The sequence below is a fragment of the Anguilla rostrata genome, chromosome 13 (assembly GCF_018555375.3).
Source record: "Anguilla rostrata isolate EN2019 chromosome 13, ASM1855537v3, whole genome shotgun sequence".
Classification (NCBI taxonomy): Eukaryota; Metazoa; Chordata; class Actinopteri; order Anguilliformes; family Anguillidae; genus Anguilla; species Anguilla rostrata.
Window position 1 is genome coordinate 13,020,650 of NC_057945.1, and position 18,933 is coordinate 13,039,582.

An 18,933-nucleotide genomic window follows, 5' to 3' on the forward strand; every position below is an offset into this window, starting at 1 on the left:
ACTGTGATTTAACCTTGTGCATTTAAAACTTGGACGTTTTTTTTATCCAGACACATTTCTCTCTTAAGTGGCACTGGATCCACTGAATGTCGGTTTTGCTTCCTGATGTTGCTTTTCTGTATAATTATTTTGCTAACAGCAAGCTAATGTTGCTGCATTATTTATTTACATTGCAGCTAGCCTGTTGGCTTTTCAAGCTGGTCAGAGCTTCCTGTTAGCCAGCAAAGAAATTTAAAGAAAGTACTCAGAAATGACTAACAAGAACAGCAATAACAACAACAATAAAGATTTTCACAGCGATATATACAACTGTACGAAATTGAAAAAAAAATTTTTTATTACACTAACTGGTAACAGAAAACGGATTATGCATGTAAATGGGAGCTGGAAATATAGCCCTGTGCGTGATGTTGTAATTGTGCAACCGGTCTCTAACCACTTAGCTGTTAACTATTTATTTTTATAATCCAAAAGAACAGAATTCTTTTAGATTATAAAAAATTGGTGAAAAACATTCTTTCTTTTCATATACAAACAAAAGTCCGAATGTCATAAATGATTTTGATGGAATTGGGAAAACGGCATTCTTTTCTCCCATAGGCGGTCTATTTTTGTGATCTGGAAGTCTTGAAAATGGGCCTCAGAAGTAGTGTTTTCATTCCCTTGGGGTTCAAGACTTTTGGGTCAAAGCAATAGATGGCTTAGTCTTCTAAGCCTTTGTGAGTGCTATAGTTTCCATAAGGCTACTGTGGCAATGTACATCTCAGGTAGTTAGGCATGGTTTATTTGGGAAAATTAGCTGACTATTCCTTTTGATATCTTGCCTGATGAGTAGGTGATGATGAGTTTGTTTCCATGGTTATGAGTTGCGCAAGGACTCCAAAAACACTCAGTTATCAAGGACAAAGAAGAATGAAATGCAAAAGACGGAAGTTGAACCAGCAAGTAGTGTTGCTTCGATGCCTATTTTAAACGCTTATTTTTCCTGTTGAAGTGGTTTTTATGAGAATCTTTACAGTTATTTTTATTAGGAGAATAATTATTTAAAAAATTGTGTTTGGTGAAATGTATATAAGGGTCAGGGAAAGTTTTTCTTTCCACCAGATGCAGTGGCTGGTTCAACAAAAAGTTAGTCTCTAAGACCCTGCCTTCATTCCATTCATGATTTGTTAAGTCTCTTGTGCACGACAATGTCTTGTTCTTGTTTTGTTTTCCTTCAACGACTCTGTTTTGACTGGAATTGTGGAATATTTTTTGTGTCTGCACTGGTGTTCATGCAGCCTGGTTGTGCAGTGTTTACTGTTGTGATGAAGCCTAAATGTCATGAGAGTTCATTCAGGGGACTCAAACGAGTCAGGCAAGGTGGCGGACACTGGGCCACTTGCCAAGGCTTTTACGGGCTAATCGTTTTACGCAAGTATGAAATGTGCCTGTCCTTCCAATTAGAGCTCACTCTCCTGTAGTGTGTCTGGTAGCTTTAAGTGTGTAGAATAATCAAATATGAGAGAGCCAGGTGTTCATGTGATGTACAGAAAACCCTTAGCCTGGGAATTTCCCACTGAAGATAATTTTGGATAGTCAGTTCATTGATAAATTTTTTGCAAGGATTGTAAAAACCATTGCAAATCTTTCAAAGCTGCTTTCAGTGAGATTGAAGACAAGCCACTCAAACCCTGCTTTGTTATGTTTGATCTGTTTTAGCTTAAGAGTCACTGGCCACTCTGGAAATGCACAAGCTCAGAGGAATGCACAAGTAAAATAAGGAAGTGAAAACAGAGAGCTGATGGTGGTCCTGGAGAGCCGCAGGGCCTTCTGGTTTCTTTGGTTTACTCAGTATTAAATGGATTAATAAAAGCAGCAACTTGAGCGATTAACTCACTTCACATTGGTGTGTGGAACTAGCTGGTGATTTTGAGGTGAGAACAAAAGCCAGGTGAAACCCGTGGCTTTCCTGGACCAGGGTCGCCCACCCCTGTTCAGAGCTATGAAAAGAATGCAGTGAAGGACAGAGTTGAAGGCTGTGGCTATGCAGAGGTGTTGAAGAGTCAAGGAGCTGCATCTGTGCTGCACTGTAAAGGCGTTCGTCTGTGCATCTACACTTATTTATCCAGTGGGTGTAAAGGTGTGCTTGATCGCCAGGCCATCCAAATACAAAATAGCCTTGATCACCAGCCCCCCCCCCCCTCAGCTTACCTCCCCATTTCAGTGATGGTTTGAAATGTACTGCAAGACTAAACCTGGAGGGAACATGCTTGCCTGAAGGAAATGTAGGTGAGTTCTGACTAACTGGATGTAAGCGAGCAAGAGCTTTTGGGAAGTCAAAAAAATATCTATAATGTACACCAAGGTTTTAGTTATGCAGTGTCAGTTCTTCTGGGCAGAGCAAATGTATGCTCGCCATGCAATTTCAGTTCTTCCGAGTGGCTAATTCACGGTAGCTAAATCTGTATTTTTAGCCTGCTCCTGCCTCCTTGTCTTGGATTGTACAACGGATAACCATTCACACCACATTTTCACATTTTGCACACTTGGACAGCCGTTCGTCGAATTTTTAATCAAGAAATGAGGTAGGGTAGATACTGTGTGAGTACTGGATACTGTGCAGAAACCTCAGGTCAAGATTATTACAGCCCTGCTGGAAACTGCAACAAACGAGCATAGCAATATCTGGCACACGCATCTATTTGCTTAGTAACTGAACCAAAGGTGAAACACCGTTTTAGGTTTGCTGAACTTAACCATTCCTCAGTTTTAAAATAACCAGAGTGTGCTGTATTGCTGACAAAGCACAAAATGGTTATATTTATTCAGACATCCTAATTAGAATAGGAATTTTGGGAACTGTCCAGCGGGTGCTTATGACTGTGGTCTGAATTTAGAAACTTGGAGTGTTTCAGACAGCCATGCAATTATAATGTCTTATTGGTTTTATGTAGCTGGGATATGGGTGCTTCTTGTAAAAAAAAAAAAAAAAGATCTTTTTTTTTATTTTTTTAAAATCATGTAAGATTCTTCTGATGAACTAACTTTTGTTTGCATTTTAATGTACGGTTTTACCCCACGGTGCCTTTGTGCCGTTTTTAAAATACTTTGTGGTGAACCTCTGTGGACGTCCCCTTCACCAGAAGGTTTTTCTTGGTGATGTTTACGCCGCTGTTTTTCCGCCGCCTGGCCGGGCCTACGACTGTAAGCCTACTTGGTGATTAACGAGCCACCCCCGTCTCACATTCTGAGCCACCAAAGCCATAAATCCACATGTTGATAACGGTACTGTGGCTGAAAGCGCATTTTCTTGCCCCTCCCCTCGTCTTTTGTGGGTTTTTAAATATCATCTTCTTATTTGCGCGGGCTACCCCATTTCGCTCACTCGCGTTCGGAGGATGCGTTCTGTGGGCGGGGGGGGAGGCGGGAGCAGGGGGCTCCGAACGCGGAGTCGTCTTTCCTCTTCGCCATGAGCGCAGTCGACCGCTCCTCAGGGTGGTGTTTTTGCTCACTGTTGGGACTTTCGCTGCTGAAATTAAGGCCACGCGTAGCTACCAGTTTGGAACAGGCAGTTATATTTGCAGACCCTCTCTCAACGCTGAATTGTCCTCTGTACGTTAATTACATGCAGACAAGCCGTCCACTTCTTTAACCTCCACAGTCGGGGGGGTCTCGTGGCGTAGCCTGTAGAGCACTGTCCACATGTTCATTACGAGCCGCGACGTCGGCGGTTCGAGTCCGACCGCGCGAACTTTGTCGCACGTCTCTCTCTCTGTCTTCCCTGTTCTTCCTGTCTCTCTACACTGTCCTGTCCAATAAAGCTGAAAAGCCCAAAAAAATATAATAATAAAAAAAAAAAACTCCACAGTCCACCGACTATGCAGTCTAAGGAGTACTTTTCTAGTTGGTGGCTGCAGACAACAGGCACCCTGATTGAGCAAAAGGGCCATTGATGCCCATAGAAAATGAGGCTAGCCCTGCTATGTGAACCTCTTCCTTTCATGGGCTGTGGCACTGGATCCCAACCCCGTTCCTGGATATCTACCGTCCTGTAGGTTTTTATTTCAACCCTCATTTGCCGCTCCTAAATCTACTAATTGGCAGCTCAATGAGATCTCTAGCTGTTGAATGAGATGTGCTTTGTTAGGGTTGGAGTGAAAACCTACAGGGTGGTAGATCTCCAGGAACAGGACTGGAAATCACTGGGTTATAGTATGGCTAATTATGCACTGTCCCACATCGAGGCACTGGCAGGGACCGAATTAAATTCCAATCATTTAACTGAAAACCGGTAGCGGGACTGGCAACTTCATGACCTCACATTTTCATATTTTGTATTGGATCGGTTGTCTCAGATGTCTGTTTGGTTGGCAGACCTATCGGTCCCATTTCTTTTGCAGACTTTACAGTTTCAGAGCCTTGCTGCACCATTGTGAGCTAAAAACAAATACAGCCTGTAGCATTTACTGTTTTTGTTCATGACAGGTCTTTTTCCAGTCGTCATAGCTTGGCATTATTGGTTTTGGCTGTTGATCATTTCAGTCTAGCAATGTCCTCAAATATATCGGCGAAGGAGCGGATTTTATTAGTCACCCAAAAGACAGTTGCCTCAGTCATGTTCGTGATTTTGATAAGGGATTCCGAGCATTAAAAACAGTTGTGTCCTCAAGTGCTACGTAAGGATGAAGCTGTTTAGTTCTGGAGTTTTCCCCATTTAACATGTTTCTCATCATAATGGGTCAGTTTTACTGAGAAAAGTCTCTATAGTTATCCTGTCTGTATTCTCAGACAAGCAGTGTCTCACTCAAGATATGAAAAATTCAGTATTGATTGATATCTGTTGTTATAACTGTGTGTTTGTGTGCGTGCGTGCGTGTGTGCGTGCACGCGCCCACGTTTGAAACTTGGCGAGAGAGTATGTGTGAAAGTGAGTTTGTTTTTGTGTTTACGCGTGTACACGTGTGAGAGAGGGTGTGTCCGTGTTTGTGTGAAAGTCTGTGTTTACATGTATGTGCGTGTGGTGATTCAGCGCGGTAATGACGATTGGGCAACATCCCCCCCCTGAAGCTGTTTAAAACAATTAGCCTATTAAAAGGTGGTGACAACCCGCACATGCCCAGTGAATGACGCGGGCAGGCGCCGACACAATGCTCTACTGTGTCTTTCTTCTTATTTCTTTTCACTTTTGAGCGAGTGGCAAACTCTCCTCTCTCTCTCACACCACTGAACAGGGAGATCTGATATCTCTCTCAGAGCACACGGTGCATACATTTTCATTCAGCTGAAGATATCAGCTGTCTGTTCAAATAAAGTCAATGTCGAAGCACTGGAGATTATACAAATACCTGCACATATCTTTCTGCTAAAAATATACAGTGGACACACTGCGTGCCTTTAAAACAGTTATATTGGATCCAAAGGAAAAAATGATTATGTCCGATATATGGATCCAAAAATATGTAGATCCAAAGGTGAAGTTGTTTAATGCATATCTCCCACTTGGCTCCATGTAATATATGAGGAAAAGTTTTAATCTCAATTTTGTTATCTGCCAGATATAGTTTCGTTTAATGAGTCAAAAGCCAAATGGGGCACTTTATGCACTTTTTGAATGTTATATATAATTACACCTGAATTTGTTCCCCCACCCCATACATATGACATTAACGGGTAGCATTGTGTTTGTATGCTTTCTGTTTCTCTGTCCTTCTGTGCTTATTTTGGCCTCTCGAAGGCTGATTCATGGGCAGCGTATATATTTCTGCCCAAAAACACAGGCTCCAGCTCAGTGCTCGGGGGTTAATTTAACCCTAAAAGCACAGATACAGGACCATAATTATTGTGCAGCCTAAACATCCTGATAGACCCTTGATCATTGCTTAGGATTCCGAAACTTGCGTGTAAATGGCTTTCAGTTCAGTGTCGGAAAGGCAGGAGTGGTGCTCGCTAGCTCCCCCTATTGGATCGCATGGCATTGACGGGGCCCATCACTCAGTCACAGAGCATACAGAATGGGGAATGGGGTGAGCTCACAAGGCATTGCAGATCGGTTGGTGGCAGCCCAACAGTGAGGAGCGTGGAGTCTTAGGTCATCAGGTTTGTCTTACTGTCACCGCCTGCACCTGGCTTCGAGCCACTGTCTGGGGAGTTCACGTCAGCCACACAAAAGATGTTTTCGCAAAGAGGCGGCGCAAAAGAAGTATTTTGGGAAACTCCTTGGAAACCTGGAGGGTAGTGGTTGTGAGTTTCGCGAACACGCGACAAGCAGGGCGGCTCCGGTTTTATCCGGCCTGAAGACGCAACTCACTCGTCAGCTAAGAGCGTCCATCCACTTCAGGAGCTCGTTAAGGCGCGTGTAAACAGACCTAGCTGGGAACGGTTTGCGAATTGTGAACTTAATGCCGTGAGGCGCCTGGGGGCCTGAAGCCTGCAAGCAGAAAGACAGAACCCTCAGAAGATAAAAGTGTGGGTCCGCTTAAGGCGCTTTTAAGGGGGAAAAGGTGCGGTCGTGAAAATTTTGGCTGAAGTCATGGAGCATCGGCAAGTGTGATACTGAGAACTGGGAAAAGCGAAGAAAAGGCGTTAATAACTTAATTATTAATGAATACTCTTGAGAGGGAAACGAGCTGGAATGGTAAATGGACTGCATTATTAGCGTTATCAGCGCTTTAAATTGACCTCTCATTCGCCAGGCAGTGGGGTTAGGTTAGTGTCTGCCAAGGACACTTGACATGCCAGGCGGGTTTGAACCGGCATCCCTCCGACTGCCAGACAATCGGTCTAACCTCCTGAACTATGTCACCCCTCAGTGAAGTAACGTGCAACTGCAGCAGCAGTAACAAGTGCTTGAAGTGTCAAAAAAGATCAACAGGAAATGACTGGCTGCTGGGAACAAATAGCCTACGAGTAAAATCATGATAGGCCGGTGCATTTAATCGTGGAAAGGAAGAACATGCTGTATTGCCTTTATTTTTATCAGAAATAGAGAGTGCTCAAATTGCATTGTGTTTCTGTTTTATTTCTTTAAAGTTAAATGTTGTGCATTGCTAGATTTGGTCTTTGATGAAGGACCTCTTGTCATTGAATGTTATAAGGGACTGAGTGCTGGGCGTCAACATTTTTTGACAGGGGCCGTCAAACATCTGATTGCAACAACTGACAGGGATGGGAATCTTGATCCTAGCATTCCAGAATCCATATGCAGTGTCACCCTGTTTCATCCTGCATTTGGCAATATTGTTAAAATGCATATGCCTATAAAAATAACACTGAAGGCTATGTTGCGGTTGACTGTTATCATCCCAGACTGCTGAAAAATTACATTTGAAACAAGGCACTTCCAGCCTGCTGACCCCTTTAAGACAGAGTTTTGAGAAAAGACGCATTGAAGTCCATACTGACAACTAACAAGTTAAAATCAGTGACTGCCAATATTCGCTTAAAGAATAAGTTTGGCAATGAAGCACATTTCACCTGACCAACCAATCAAGGTGGAACCACTGGCTCAGAACAGCTTCCCCATCTGCTTCTCCATAACTGAAATATCTAGGAAATGGCATAGCCACACTGTTTGAAATTTTGAGCAGCCTCCACCCAGCCCATCAGGACTTATTCTTTGGAAGAATTCAAGTCTGTAGAAGATATTTTTTGGGTCAGTTTAATCAAATATAGTTGCTATCCCCCAAAAGGAGAATCCCCAGGCAAAGGTGTAATCATACACTACAAACAGGAAAACACTTCCATGAAACGCACTTCCTAAAGGACAATGCAACCATAGCTATGTAAAACCCCTTCTTTTTACTGTTTTAAGACACACTGTTCTTATGCTGGAAGCTATGGTCAGTTGTGGTTTATTTTCCCTCTGTTGTGCATGGAAAAGAGGTTTTTCACCATGTGTTATGTGTGACAAACTAGCCGGTTGCCAGTTAGTCTTAACAGTATGTGCATATGGTCCATGTTATATATTACGCGATAACTCGTTAATGTAGACCAATTTATTGCGTGTTTTAATTACGGTGATGATAGCCTCCAGTCATTGTACGAGTTAGTGTTTCACGTGATTATAAATGGCTTGTTGACCTGCTTGTCTCCTTGTGTGAAGGTTACAATCCAGTTGACAATAGACAGTAATTATCTATAAATATGCATGCTTCTGTTATGCAGCTTCGTCTGATGCAATAGTTTTATTTTATGATTTTTATTTTGTTTTGGACTTCTTTCTCCAATATTTGGAGCAATGCCACAGTCCACATCAGCTGTCTGGCTTCTTATTGTGGTGAATGGGTACTTATTCGTTTTCCGGAGGGTAGCTAATCCATTTGTCATTCTGCGTGACTCGGTGTATATCCCAGCAACTGACATATTTTTGGAATATGATTTTAACACTTGAGCTCTTTTTGTTTTGCAGCGGCAGTCTTAATAGCAGGGTTATACACTGTGGAAAAGGAAGGTGGGATTGGTGCATGGTCATTGTTATCACACATCTTAAACCCGGGTGCTTGCAAGGGTATGCCTAGCAGTACGAACCAAATGCCAAACCCCACACAGAGCACCCAACTTTGTGGGGGACCCCTGCTTAAGTAGTGCCGGCAACTTAAATTTGTTAGCTCTGCTAGCTACCTAGCTGGCTATGTAAGAAGACTGTATCCTTGTTTTTTCAAAGCAAAATGGAACCAAACTGGGTTTTTTTCCCGAACCAAAGGATTCCGTTTGACATTTGTGACTATTGATAATGAGATTAGTGTTCATGGGTGTTTTCAGTTGGCTAAATCTGCTCTTTCAGTCAGATTTTAAGGCGATTAAAACTTTTACCTAGAGGTCAGCGCGGTCATTTCTTTGGTTGCTGCACCTGATCCAGAAAAAGCGGGATAGAAACGGTAGATCCTCTGAGAAGAGCACTGTTGCCAGGTGTGCTTTTCCTGTCAGTTTCCTTTTGTTGACTGAGCAGGAAGATTATATGTGGGCAAAAGTGCCTTATAGAAAAACATAGAGATTAATCCAGGTAACATACTTTTGGATTAGTTCACAAAGAGGTTCTCCGTAGCTGTTAGTGCTGTTGGCAGGAGGTGGAATTAAGGGCCTGTTCCTCTTTGGAGGGTTTCTGAGGACATTCGTGTTCTCACACCACTGGCATTAGGAAGCATAGTTTCTTCATGGGGAGTGAATTAGAAGGTTTTGTAAGGATGACAGGCAAGGTCACTTGCGTCAGAGATGGTTTCGCGGCGCTTCGACTTAACAAATCCCAGGGCTGGAAGAAAGCGGGTTAGGTAAGACGTGCGTGCTCGCGTTTCGGCCGGGCAGGATGCTCCGAGGCAAGCGGTTCCCCGCCTTCCAGAAGCTTCTCACCCTGTCTTCTGGCCTTTTGCCCCTGTTAGGGGTCGAATGTAAGAGTGGCGAGCGAACGCTCTTAAGGTATTGATGCACGTGGAACTCGTTTGGCAGCTGCTGTGGGTGCGGCTTCAAACTGAGGTTGATCAAAAGTTTTGGACACACGTCTACAGCTGTGACTAAGAAGCGTGCGGAGTTTGAGTGAAGTCAGGTGGAGCTGTTTAGAGTTACTCATGAACCAGAAGTGAGGAAGACAAAAGGAACGGTAACCGAACAGTAGGCGGAATGAGACATATTGAAAATTACATGGAAAACAAACCCGGGATCTGTGGTATACAACAACTAGCAGCCAGAGAAAACGTCCAATGCGTAAAAATTGCACTGCTACCAGAAAGAACTTGTGTTTAGTCCTACAATAATGATTATGAACAGATTTTACACGATCCAACCCTTAAATTCCAAAGCAGTATCTTGGACATCTGTTTAAAATGTAAATGTTATAGCCTGAGGTATGTCATTAGCTGGCTATGACCAGTGGTCTACGGGGTGGGGTACTGTTTGCTTTGTATTGCCAGGGGTAGGGCAGGTTTGTGTTGGTCAGAGTTCCTCAGGGCTAGTGCTGTATTAGCTTCTCCCAATGACATGGCAGGTACCCAAAATCTAAAAGTTAAATACACCCCTTCTTCGGTGGGTGCTAGCTTTCCTGTAACACTGTGTGGCCTGTAGTTTGAAAACCCTTCAGAGCTTTGCAAATGTGCAAATCGGAGGAATCCTGTTTTGGCTTCAATTGGAAATTACGAAATGTGGGGAAATGTTCATTGATAAAAAAAAGTGAGCTTGGGATGTGGTGTTAGTAGAAGCCTGAAATAAAGAAATATAAATTTTTTTCCCCTTTTGTGCCTCATGTTTATTTCTACAAGGAATAAAAATAGGGAAACGTTATCTTTTACTTAATCCTCTTTCACTTTAGTACGTGCGGGTCCCTGGAGGTCATTGCGGTGAGGTTTCAGGTTTGTATTAAAACCTGTCTGTGCCAGGGCACCTGAGAGCTCTGAGTTTCTCAGACACCGAGTTTGTTTTGAGCCGGGGTTCTGGGCCTGTCTCTTGGACCGCAGCATTGTCGTGCATGCATAAAAAGCCTTGAGATAAACCAAAACACTGAAGAATCGCTAATTGGGGTCTTGGAGATTTTTTCCACTGCGGCAGCGGCTGGCTCTTTGTTTCAGAGCGTGGAAATCGCTGCAGTAATTAAAGCAGTGTGTTGCCTGTTAGGTATGGTGGCTTTGAGGCGGAGGAACGCAAGGAGTGGGAGGGCGCAAATTTCTTTCTGGAAAAAACTTTGGGAGGCGGCTGCACACAGCGTTTAGCCCCGGGCAGGTTTGAGGCTGCAGCCCACTCCAAGGCCGTATAACATGTGCTCTGACCCACTCTGCGAGTTTAATAGCTTTTTTGAGAGCAGCTCCAGTCACCCCCGCCCTTCCACGAAGGGAAGCCAAGGCCGCGGCCCTCGCTGCTGCTCAAGGCGAGCGGCAAGGTCAGCTCAGGTGTTTGTGGGAACGCGCTTCGGCTTTGTGCTGCGCAGTCTTTTTTTAATGTCACTCCCTGTCAGAGAACATTACATACAGTCATAGTTGTTCGCCTAGCAAGTTGTCAGGTGTGTGTGTGTGAACGTGTGTGCCTGCATGTGCGTTATGGCTGTCAACAATGGCATGAAATTGAGTTAAAATTTAACCTTATAAAATTGGTACGAATTTGAAATATTCAAATATAATTTGCATAAATTTGCGAATTGTTCCATGCTATTTGGATAGTAATATGCAGTGACTCTCCCTATATTGTAGTATTAAGCCTTATAATCCTCAAGGGTTTAGTATAACACAATACAACATTGACAGCATCGTTCAAAATAGTTCCACATTTTGCGGTGGTTCTACACTGCATTAAGTGCTGTTCATACAATTGAGCAATTATCTCAAGACTGAGACTGCCCAACATTTTCAACAAATTAACCCAGTGAATAAAGCACGTTTCTCAGCGATGTGATTTGTCATGGCTTGACGCAGTAGCTCACAAGTGCGTTGTTGGTCTTGTAACCTAAAGGCCGCAGGTTCGATTCCCCGGTAGGACACTGCCTTTGTACCCTTGAGAAAGGTACTTAACCTGCATTGCTCCAGTATATATCTAGCTATATAATTGGATACAATGTAAGTCGCTCTGGGTAAGAGCGTCTGCTAAATGCCTGTAATGTAATGTTTTGTTTTTGTGAAGGGGATGTTACATTAGATTTGATAGTTACCCACGGCAGGTAGGCATTGAAAATAGTTGCATTCATGGATGTGATTTGACACTTTAAACACACACTATAGGCATTATAATACAGTTTTTTGTAATCATATAAAATGCGGGACCTAAAACCAATTTTAATGAATTTCTCAAATATAAGTTTGAATAAATTTGAACAAACTTAAACTTTGAATATTTTCTGACAGCCACAGTATCTGTCTCCATGTGTGTAGTGTGTGTGTGTAGTGTAGTGTAGTGTAGTGTGTGTAGTTTAATTAAACAGACTCATTATGTGGATTTGCATTACATCTGAATATAATATCACTGGGAGATTATAATGTGTAATGATTATAGTGTGTCATTATTTTATTTCATAATTATACTGTAATGTTTCAGTGGGCCTCATATCACTACAGAGAAGCCATTTTGTACTGGCTTGCCCCATTAAACACGCCAGGGGTTGCTGTGCTTTGTTGAAATTGTGAAAAATGTTCAAAATACAGAAATAAATGACACAGTGCATTGCAAATGACTGATCAGCACGATCAGTGGCTTAAAGGAGATTAAAGGTGCATTTTCCAATCAACAAACTTGCTACCCAAGTGCAGATTATATATCATAATTCATGCGTGTCAGTACAGTAGCAGTTCCAGAGAAAATGTTTTAGAATATATCACATAGTCGCAAAAGTTTTCAGATGAGTGAATTCCCCTATAGCGTATGAATTGGGTGTGATCCGCTCCATCTACATTCCATACTACATTCTGAACAGATTAATGTTTAATTACGGTGGTTGCACATTAAATTTAATAGTCTGCAAATTGTTTTGCTTGTGACAGCCTTTTAATGAGACATGTAACCTTAATAGTCCTGTTTTATGGGCTGCTGGGTGGCTCATTCGGTTAAGGCACCCGGCCGCGGCGCATGGATGAGCCTCACGGTCTCGTGCCCAGTCTGAACCGTGCCAAGGCCGAATGTGGCTAGTACCTACAAAGGGTGGCATGCAATTGGTGGGAATGGGAGAGGCCAGTTGGATAGCGCTTCATCTTCATTGCTATTTAGCGACTCCTGCTGGTTGATCGGGGTAGATTGCGGTCACAGTTGCATAAGAAAGATCTTCCTCCGACTCCACTCTATGCAAGCTTAGCTGCAGTGTTTAAAGGAGCAGCTGGTGACACCATGTGTTTCAGAGGAAAACCATGGATGTTTACACTCTCATATTTCAGTGTATTCATATGGTTTTTTAAGAATTTTTGAAAAAATCGATAATAGTTATAGTGCCACCAAGTGTTTGATGAGCCAAATTAGAGGTTGGGTATTTGGCATAGGCACCTAGCCACCTGCCAAATTTTAACGCTTTATCACTTTAGGAGTGAGTGCCAAACCAACCGCAGTAGGATGCCACCGCACTGTAGTTTCGTTTTTCAATAATGAAGTCGTAATCACTACTATCATTCAGATGTTTGCTCAGACCTAACAGACAGCAGAAAATTCCTTGGAGCTCTCGGGTTCTTGGGGACGAATGAAAACCTGTCCACGAGAGCCAATCATATCCAGGTGTCCTACCTGTGGTAAGCAAAGTAGCCTGCACAGTGAGTAACTTTAGTGCAACCGTATCGATACAGGGCCTTCATGGTAAAGGCGGACTGGAATGAGAGCGTACCCTTTGACGCCTTAACTTTGTCACTAGCCCTGAAAGATGAGCCGAAGTGTTCTTTCGAGCCCAGGCTAACACGCGGCTGACAGTGCATTAGCGTCACTGCGCCTTGGGCGTTCTTTTTCCCTTTGCGCCAGACAATAGATGTTAGCAATTTGGCTGGCACAGAACCCGGCATATAAATAGGTGGACTATTAAAGACAAACGTGCATTCTGTAGTTGTTTGTGTGTCAATGGGTGACATAATCTCTTTGGCATTGTCATTTTGACGTTTTCACTCGTAAACATTTAATTGTAAGAGCATTAACTGCTTCACAAATGAAAGACTCATTACGTAAGACATTACGTTGCATTGCATTCACGTGGCCGCCGCTCCTAAGGCCAGTTTGCGGTAAGGAGATGTACGATCGGCCGACAGATATCGCTGCGCTGTCACCAGCATTCCGTTATCACTGGACTTTTATGTTGAACACTGTCGCTCATAAAACATATAAACATGTAACTGATGGCCAAAATTGAGTCATTAATGCCATCTTTGTAGTCCGTCCGGTTGGCAGCATACAGGCACGGAAACATCGTAATTGTGTTTATCAAACTATCAAGAAATGTGTCGTCTTCTATTTTATTTGTTTTAAGATTAGGCTAGGTCATAACTTTACATTTCGATCATTACGGGAGATGAAAACGTTCTAATAATAATATTGTCAGGACAACTGAGCCTGCGATGGGGGGTCAAAGTTCAATACAGTTTCAGCGATAGACACAACAATGATGGCAAAGAAGGAAAATCGTCCGTCTGAAGAGGTGGCTTTTCGGTCTTTGTTGGAGCTCTGGTGAAGTGGTACTTCATCCCAAAGAAATATTATTTTACAGTTGTCCCTGTATCAACCAGGTAGATAGTCTGTGATTTCTGTAAGGTTCACCTAGGGTGATCTTACAATAATCCAACCAACAGCATCACAAGTAAACCAATGTTAATACCCAACAGCTACCAATTTGCAAACTAACAGCACAATGATTTTTCACAGAATTGCAAGAAAGGATAACCGCTAGCCAGTGTGGTTTGTGCAGAGGTTGTACAGTAGTAACCAGGGGCTGAATGCTGAAGTGCCACCATTAAGGGTTTCTCTTCCCCTTCTGTTTGAGGAGATGTTTTTATCAGAAGATCACGCGTCTCAGTCGTGATCTATTCCTCAAGTTTGTGACTTACTCTCTTCCTCACTAGGATAAATGTAACATTACTGTTAACATCCTGTTACTCTTCAGAAATGATAGTACTGAAATCCATACTGTCCTCCATGTCTGATGGATTAAAAGAATAAATAATAGTCTTCACTGGGTACAGATGACCTCCCTCCAGGGCTGCTAGGGAAATGCAGCCCTGGAGGGATGCTTTAAAAAAAGATGTTTTTGCACCTTTGTGTGTTTGACGCCACAAAGGAAGTTCCTTATCGGGCAAATGAAGTTCCTCTTGCCCAGTGTAATATGATGTGTGTAGAGTGCGTGGTGTGACCGGGCCGCTCCTGCCTCTCCTGTCTCCCCAGCTGCTGGAGTACACGGGCAAAGGGAAGGGCATCATGGACGTGGGGCTGGCGCAGGCCCGCCGCCCGCTCAGCACGCGCAGCCACTACTTCGAGGTGGAGATCGTGGACGCCGGGGAGAAGTGCTACATCGCGCTGGGCCTGGCGCGCAGGGTGAGCGCCGATCCCGCCGTCCCGGCCGACCGCGCGCTGGGCCTCGTTACGGTCCGCTGCAGGACCCTGAGCGATACCCTCTCATCCAGAGGAAAAGGAGGTCTGAGTTACTCAGGAACACCTGTGTTAGTCAGGATTATAAGTGTGCTGTACGTCTGAGTAGGCGCAAAGGCCCATTTTAAATGAGCCTGAAGTTAGCTAAACAAACAGACAGTTAGCACTCAGAAATAAATGTCCACACTGCTAGCCTGTTTGTTTCTACATTACTATGCGTAGAACATTACTATCCCAAAAGGGAATCCCAAAAGACAGAAAGGTTAGCAGTGGCCAACTGGAGAACCCAGTTGGAGCTCCTGAACTTTACCTGCCGCTACCCCATAATGCGTGGACGCCTTCATTACAAGACAGTAAGGTATTAAGTTTAAGTGGGGGGGGGGAGTAAATGTGAATACACCATATATATGGGAATATACATGTAAGACCCTTTGTGGCACATATGCACACACACAGACGCACACATATTGTGTCTTTAAAAAAATGTATTGGTTGCTTCCTTGTAGATTTTCTTAAGACAAAAAAACATCATGTATTCCAATAACGTGTTTAACAATTTGTCGGCGAATACTCGCGTAAACAGTACCACCTAGTCTCATCCAAATGGAATTTGATTTGTTCAAGCACGTTTTAACCACGTTTTATGTTAATGATCCAACGGTCGACTTTGCTTAAGTCATAGCCTCCCACTGGAGACCCACCTACAGGAAATCGTGGTTTTCCCAGAACAACCAGCTGATCGTTGACGTCTTCCCAAAACGCATCCCTGGAAACTGGGTGGAATTATCTGACATTAGAATGTCTACCATCAGTGCCAACGACTTTTGCCATTTTTATAGCACGTTTTTATTCCCTTATTCCCTATTTTCAGCTCTTTTTTCACTATTTGACTGGCCTGGTTTTAACTGCGAGCCGGCGTCGTTGTCACAGTTTCCTCTGTGAATTTGGGGAGACTACGCACACTTGCAGAGCTGCCGTCGCCCGCTTCGCTGTTCACCGCCCGCCCCGCTTCTTGCCGGCGTGATCTCGGCGCTCGATCGACCAGAGGAGTCGCTGTTGAGGGCCGAGAAGGACACCGTGCTGACTGAGGCCTCCCTCTTCCAACAGCATGGCCTGTCACAGTCATCCAGTACAGTCATCTGGTCACTGTCATCCAGTGCAGTCATCCAGCACAGTCATCTGGTCACTGTCATCCAGCACAGTCATCCAGCATAGTCATCCAGCACAGTCATCTACCATAGTCATCCAGCACAGTCATCTACCATAGTCATCCAGCACAGTCATCTGGCGTAGTCATCCGGCACAGTCACCCAGTGCAGTCTTCTGCTGTAGTCATCCAGCACAGTCACCCAGTGCAGTCTTCTGGTCACAGTCATCCAGCACAGTCACCCAGTGCAGTCTTCTGGTCACTGTCATCCAGCACAGTCATCTGCCATAGTCATCCAGCACAGTCACCCAGTGCAGTCTTCTGGTCACAGTCATCCAGCACAGTCACCCAGTGCAGTCTTCTGGTCACTGTCATCCGGCATAGTCATCCAGCACAGTCATCCAGCACAGTCATCTGGCGTAGTCATCCGGCGCGGTCAGGAATAGATTCCGTAGTTTGGGGCGCACCGCAGCATGGGGGGGGGGGGACCGCAGCTTCAGTGGGTTGCTTGGCGCGAGAGCCCCGCCCCCTGGGCCGGAGCCCCCGCAGCGCGTCTGCGCGCCGGGAGAGCCCCTGGCGGTTCTCCCTTTGAACGCTGCGGCTCGGGCTCCGGGGGGGAGGGGGGCGCCGTCACTATCGCCGGGGCCAGCTGCGACGGCCGCTCTCCCTCTTTCCGCTCCAAGTGGTAAATGACCCGGCTCCGTTTGAAGGAGGGCGGGGGAGGAACAATTAGAGTTATATTTTTAGGTCTCATTTGGACCCCCTCATTTGTTTTTCCAAAGAATGCGCACATGGTTTTCATTTAGCGTCCAAGAGCGCTGCCTCGCTGGCGTGACAGCCCGCCGCCGAGCGCAGCAGACGGGAGTGCGTGTGAAACGCGCTGCATCGGGGCCGCCGTCCCTCTCTCCCTCCCTCCCTCCCTCCCTCTCTCCCTCCCTCCCTCCCTTGCTGGAGCGCTCGGAAGAGCGACGGCGATTGAGGGGAAAGGACCCGTCTCCTCCACCGCTCCTGCCAGGGAAACCGGAACAGGAAGTGAAAGGATGTGCTGACATTTACTGACGACAGAAAAAAGGGGGCTTGTGCCATATGTAACAATACACGTTATAGTGTGATAGTGGGTGTTCAACACTTTGAATATGTGGGACAAAATTGGGTTGTGGAGAAAATTGAAATTTCAGAACAGCTTTGATGTATTCATTATGTCAAGGTTGGCTGCATAAAGGGGACTTCACTGAAGGGGGTGATTGACACTGATTCCAAAAACCGGTAGTGTTGTATAATGGATTATATGCAAGTTCAGGTAAAGCCAAGACTGCCTTTATTATGCAGTAGGGAGGCCTGGCTGTGTGTGAGTTGGCGCTTCTAAAGTATATGGCACATACTAGCTCGACTGCTAAGCATGCGTATGTCATATGATTACAGAAAGAGTTGTCAAATGTTTCTTACTCCTGTCAATGTAAAGTTCTGTTTCTGTGTTGTCATCTCACCGTCTGCCCATGTATATGTCTCACGTTCTCGCAATCAACTCTCTTTATACCCTCAATGGCGGTAAACTGTTAACTGTATAGTTGTCTGGCACTATTGAAAATATAGGGGATTATAGGCACTATAGACTTTATGGGTCTATAAACAGTGTTCTTTGAAGGACAATAGACACTGTCGCCTGTGGGGGACTGTAGACAACGGAGGCTATGCGGACTGTATGGGACTATAGTTGGTATACGGGTCCATAGTCGCCATATGTAACTATAAACGCTTCACAGCGAAGATCCTGAAGTCTGGCCTTTATGGTCAGTAGTGCTGCTGATTTCTCTTCTGTCTGAAAGTCAGTATTCCAGTAGTGTCCCTGATTGGCCAGAAATGACGCTCTCCTGGTGCGCCAGGTTTAAATCAGTCCCTGATTAGAGGGGAGGAATGAACACCCGAGGGCCAGATTTGAGTGTCCCTGCTGCGCTCAGAACAGACTGTAGGGGGCACCCTGCTGGCATAATCTGCCCTCACGCTTTATTCGCCAGGCTGGCGAAACCGACCATCAGGGCCAAATGAGACTCGAGGGTTTATCCCGGGCTGGAACCTATTCCTAGTTTTAGGTTTGAGTTTTTTTCCCCACACTGTGCGAACCGTGTTTCAAAGGACGTTAATGGTTGGACAGGTGTGCGCGATGACTTAAGTTTTTCTCCTCTCCAGACCTTGAATTTAGGAATTCGTAACTCAGGCACGCGGCGGCCCCACGCCGGAACGCCGTGTTCTTTCGGCGCGTTCTGTTCGCCGTGTGCCCGCGCCCGCGCCCTCTCTCTTTCCCAGAAAGCCATTACGGTGAACGTTGACGACGGAAAATTGGGGAGTCCATTAAAGGGGCGGCTTAATTAGCGTTTATGAGCATCGCATCGCGTGCGTCGCTGCGCGCGGCGTCGTGCTGCTTAATACGAGCGGGAAACGCGGGCGGGAGCCAAGGTAGCTTGACGCTCGGAGGTTTTTTTGGGGGGTGGGGGGGGGGAGGGGGCTGAGTATGACGCTAGGCAGAAAATGAGAAATGAGGTGTTCTCACTTGACCTGCCAGGCTACTATAAACGTAGCTGAAGCACATCTGAATGAGTCTGAATGAGCTCCTAACATCACCGCACCCCTGAGGGGATGAAGCGTTTGGCCGTTCGATACAGTCACCGTTTGCCTCTCTTCCCCCGAACCCGCACCCCCCGCGTGCGTGAGCATATTTGTGTCTGCACACGTGTGGTAATTTTAGGCACCATAGCAAATCCTTTTTCCCACGGTGACACGCCCCCTGCGAG

The 18,933-nt window shown here is 45.0% G+C and overlaps 1 protein-coding gene across 2 annotated transcripts in view; it reads left to right on the plus strand.

Annotated features, from left to right (window-relative positions):
• The window catches only part of LOC135238165 (SPRY domain-containing protein 3-like), a 57,885-nt gene that overhangs the window by 23,934 nt on the left and 15,018 nt on the right, over nt 1-18,933 (plus strand). For both annotated transcript variants that reach the window (XM_064305878.1, XM_064305879.1), the window contains one exon: nt 14,794-14,943. In XM_064305878.1, coding sequence (XP_064161948.1) covers nt 14,794-14,943 — 150 coding nt within the window. The remainder of the gene's footprint in view (nt 1-14,793; nt 14,944-18,933) is intronic.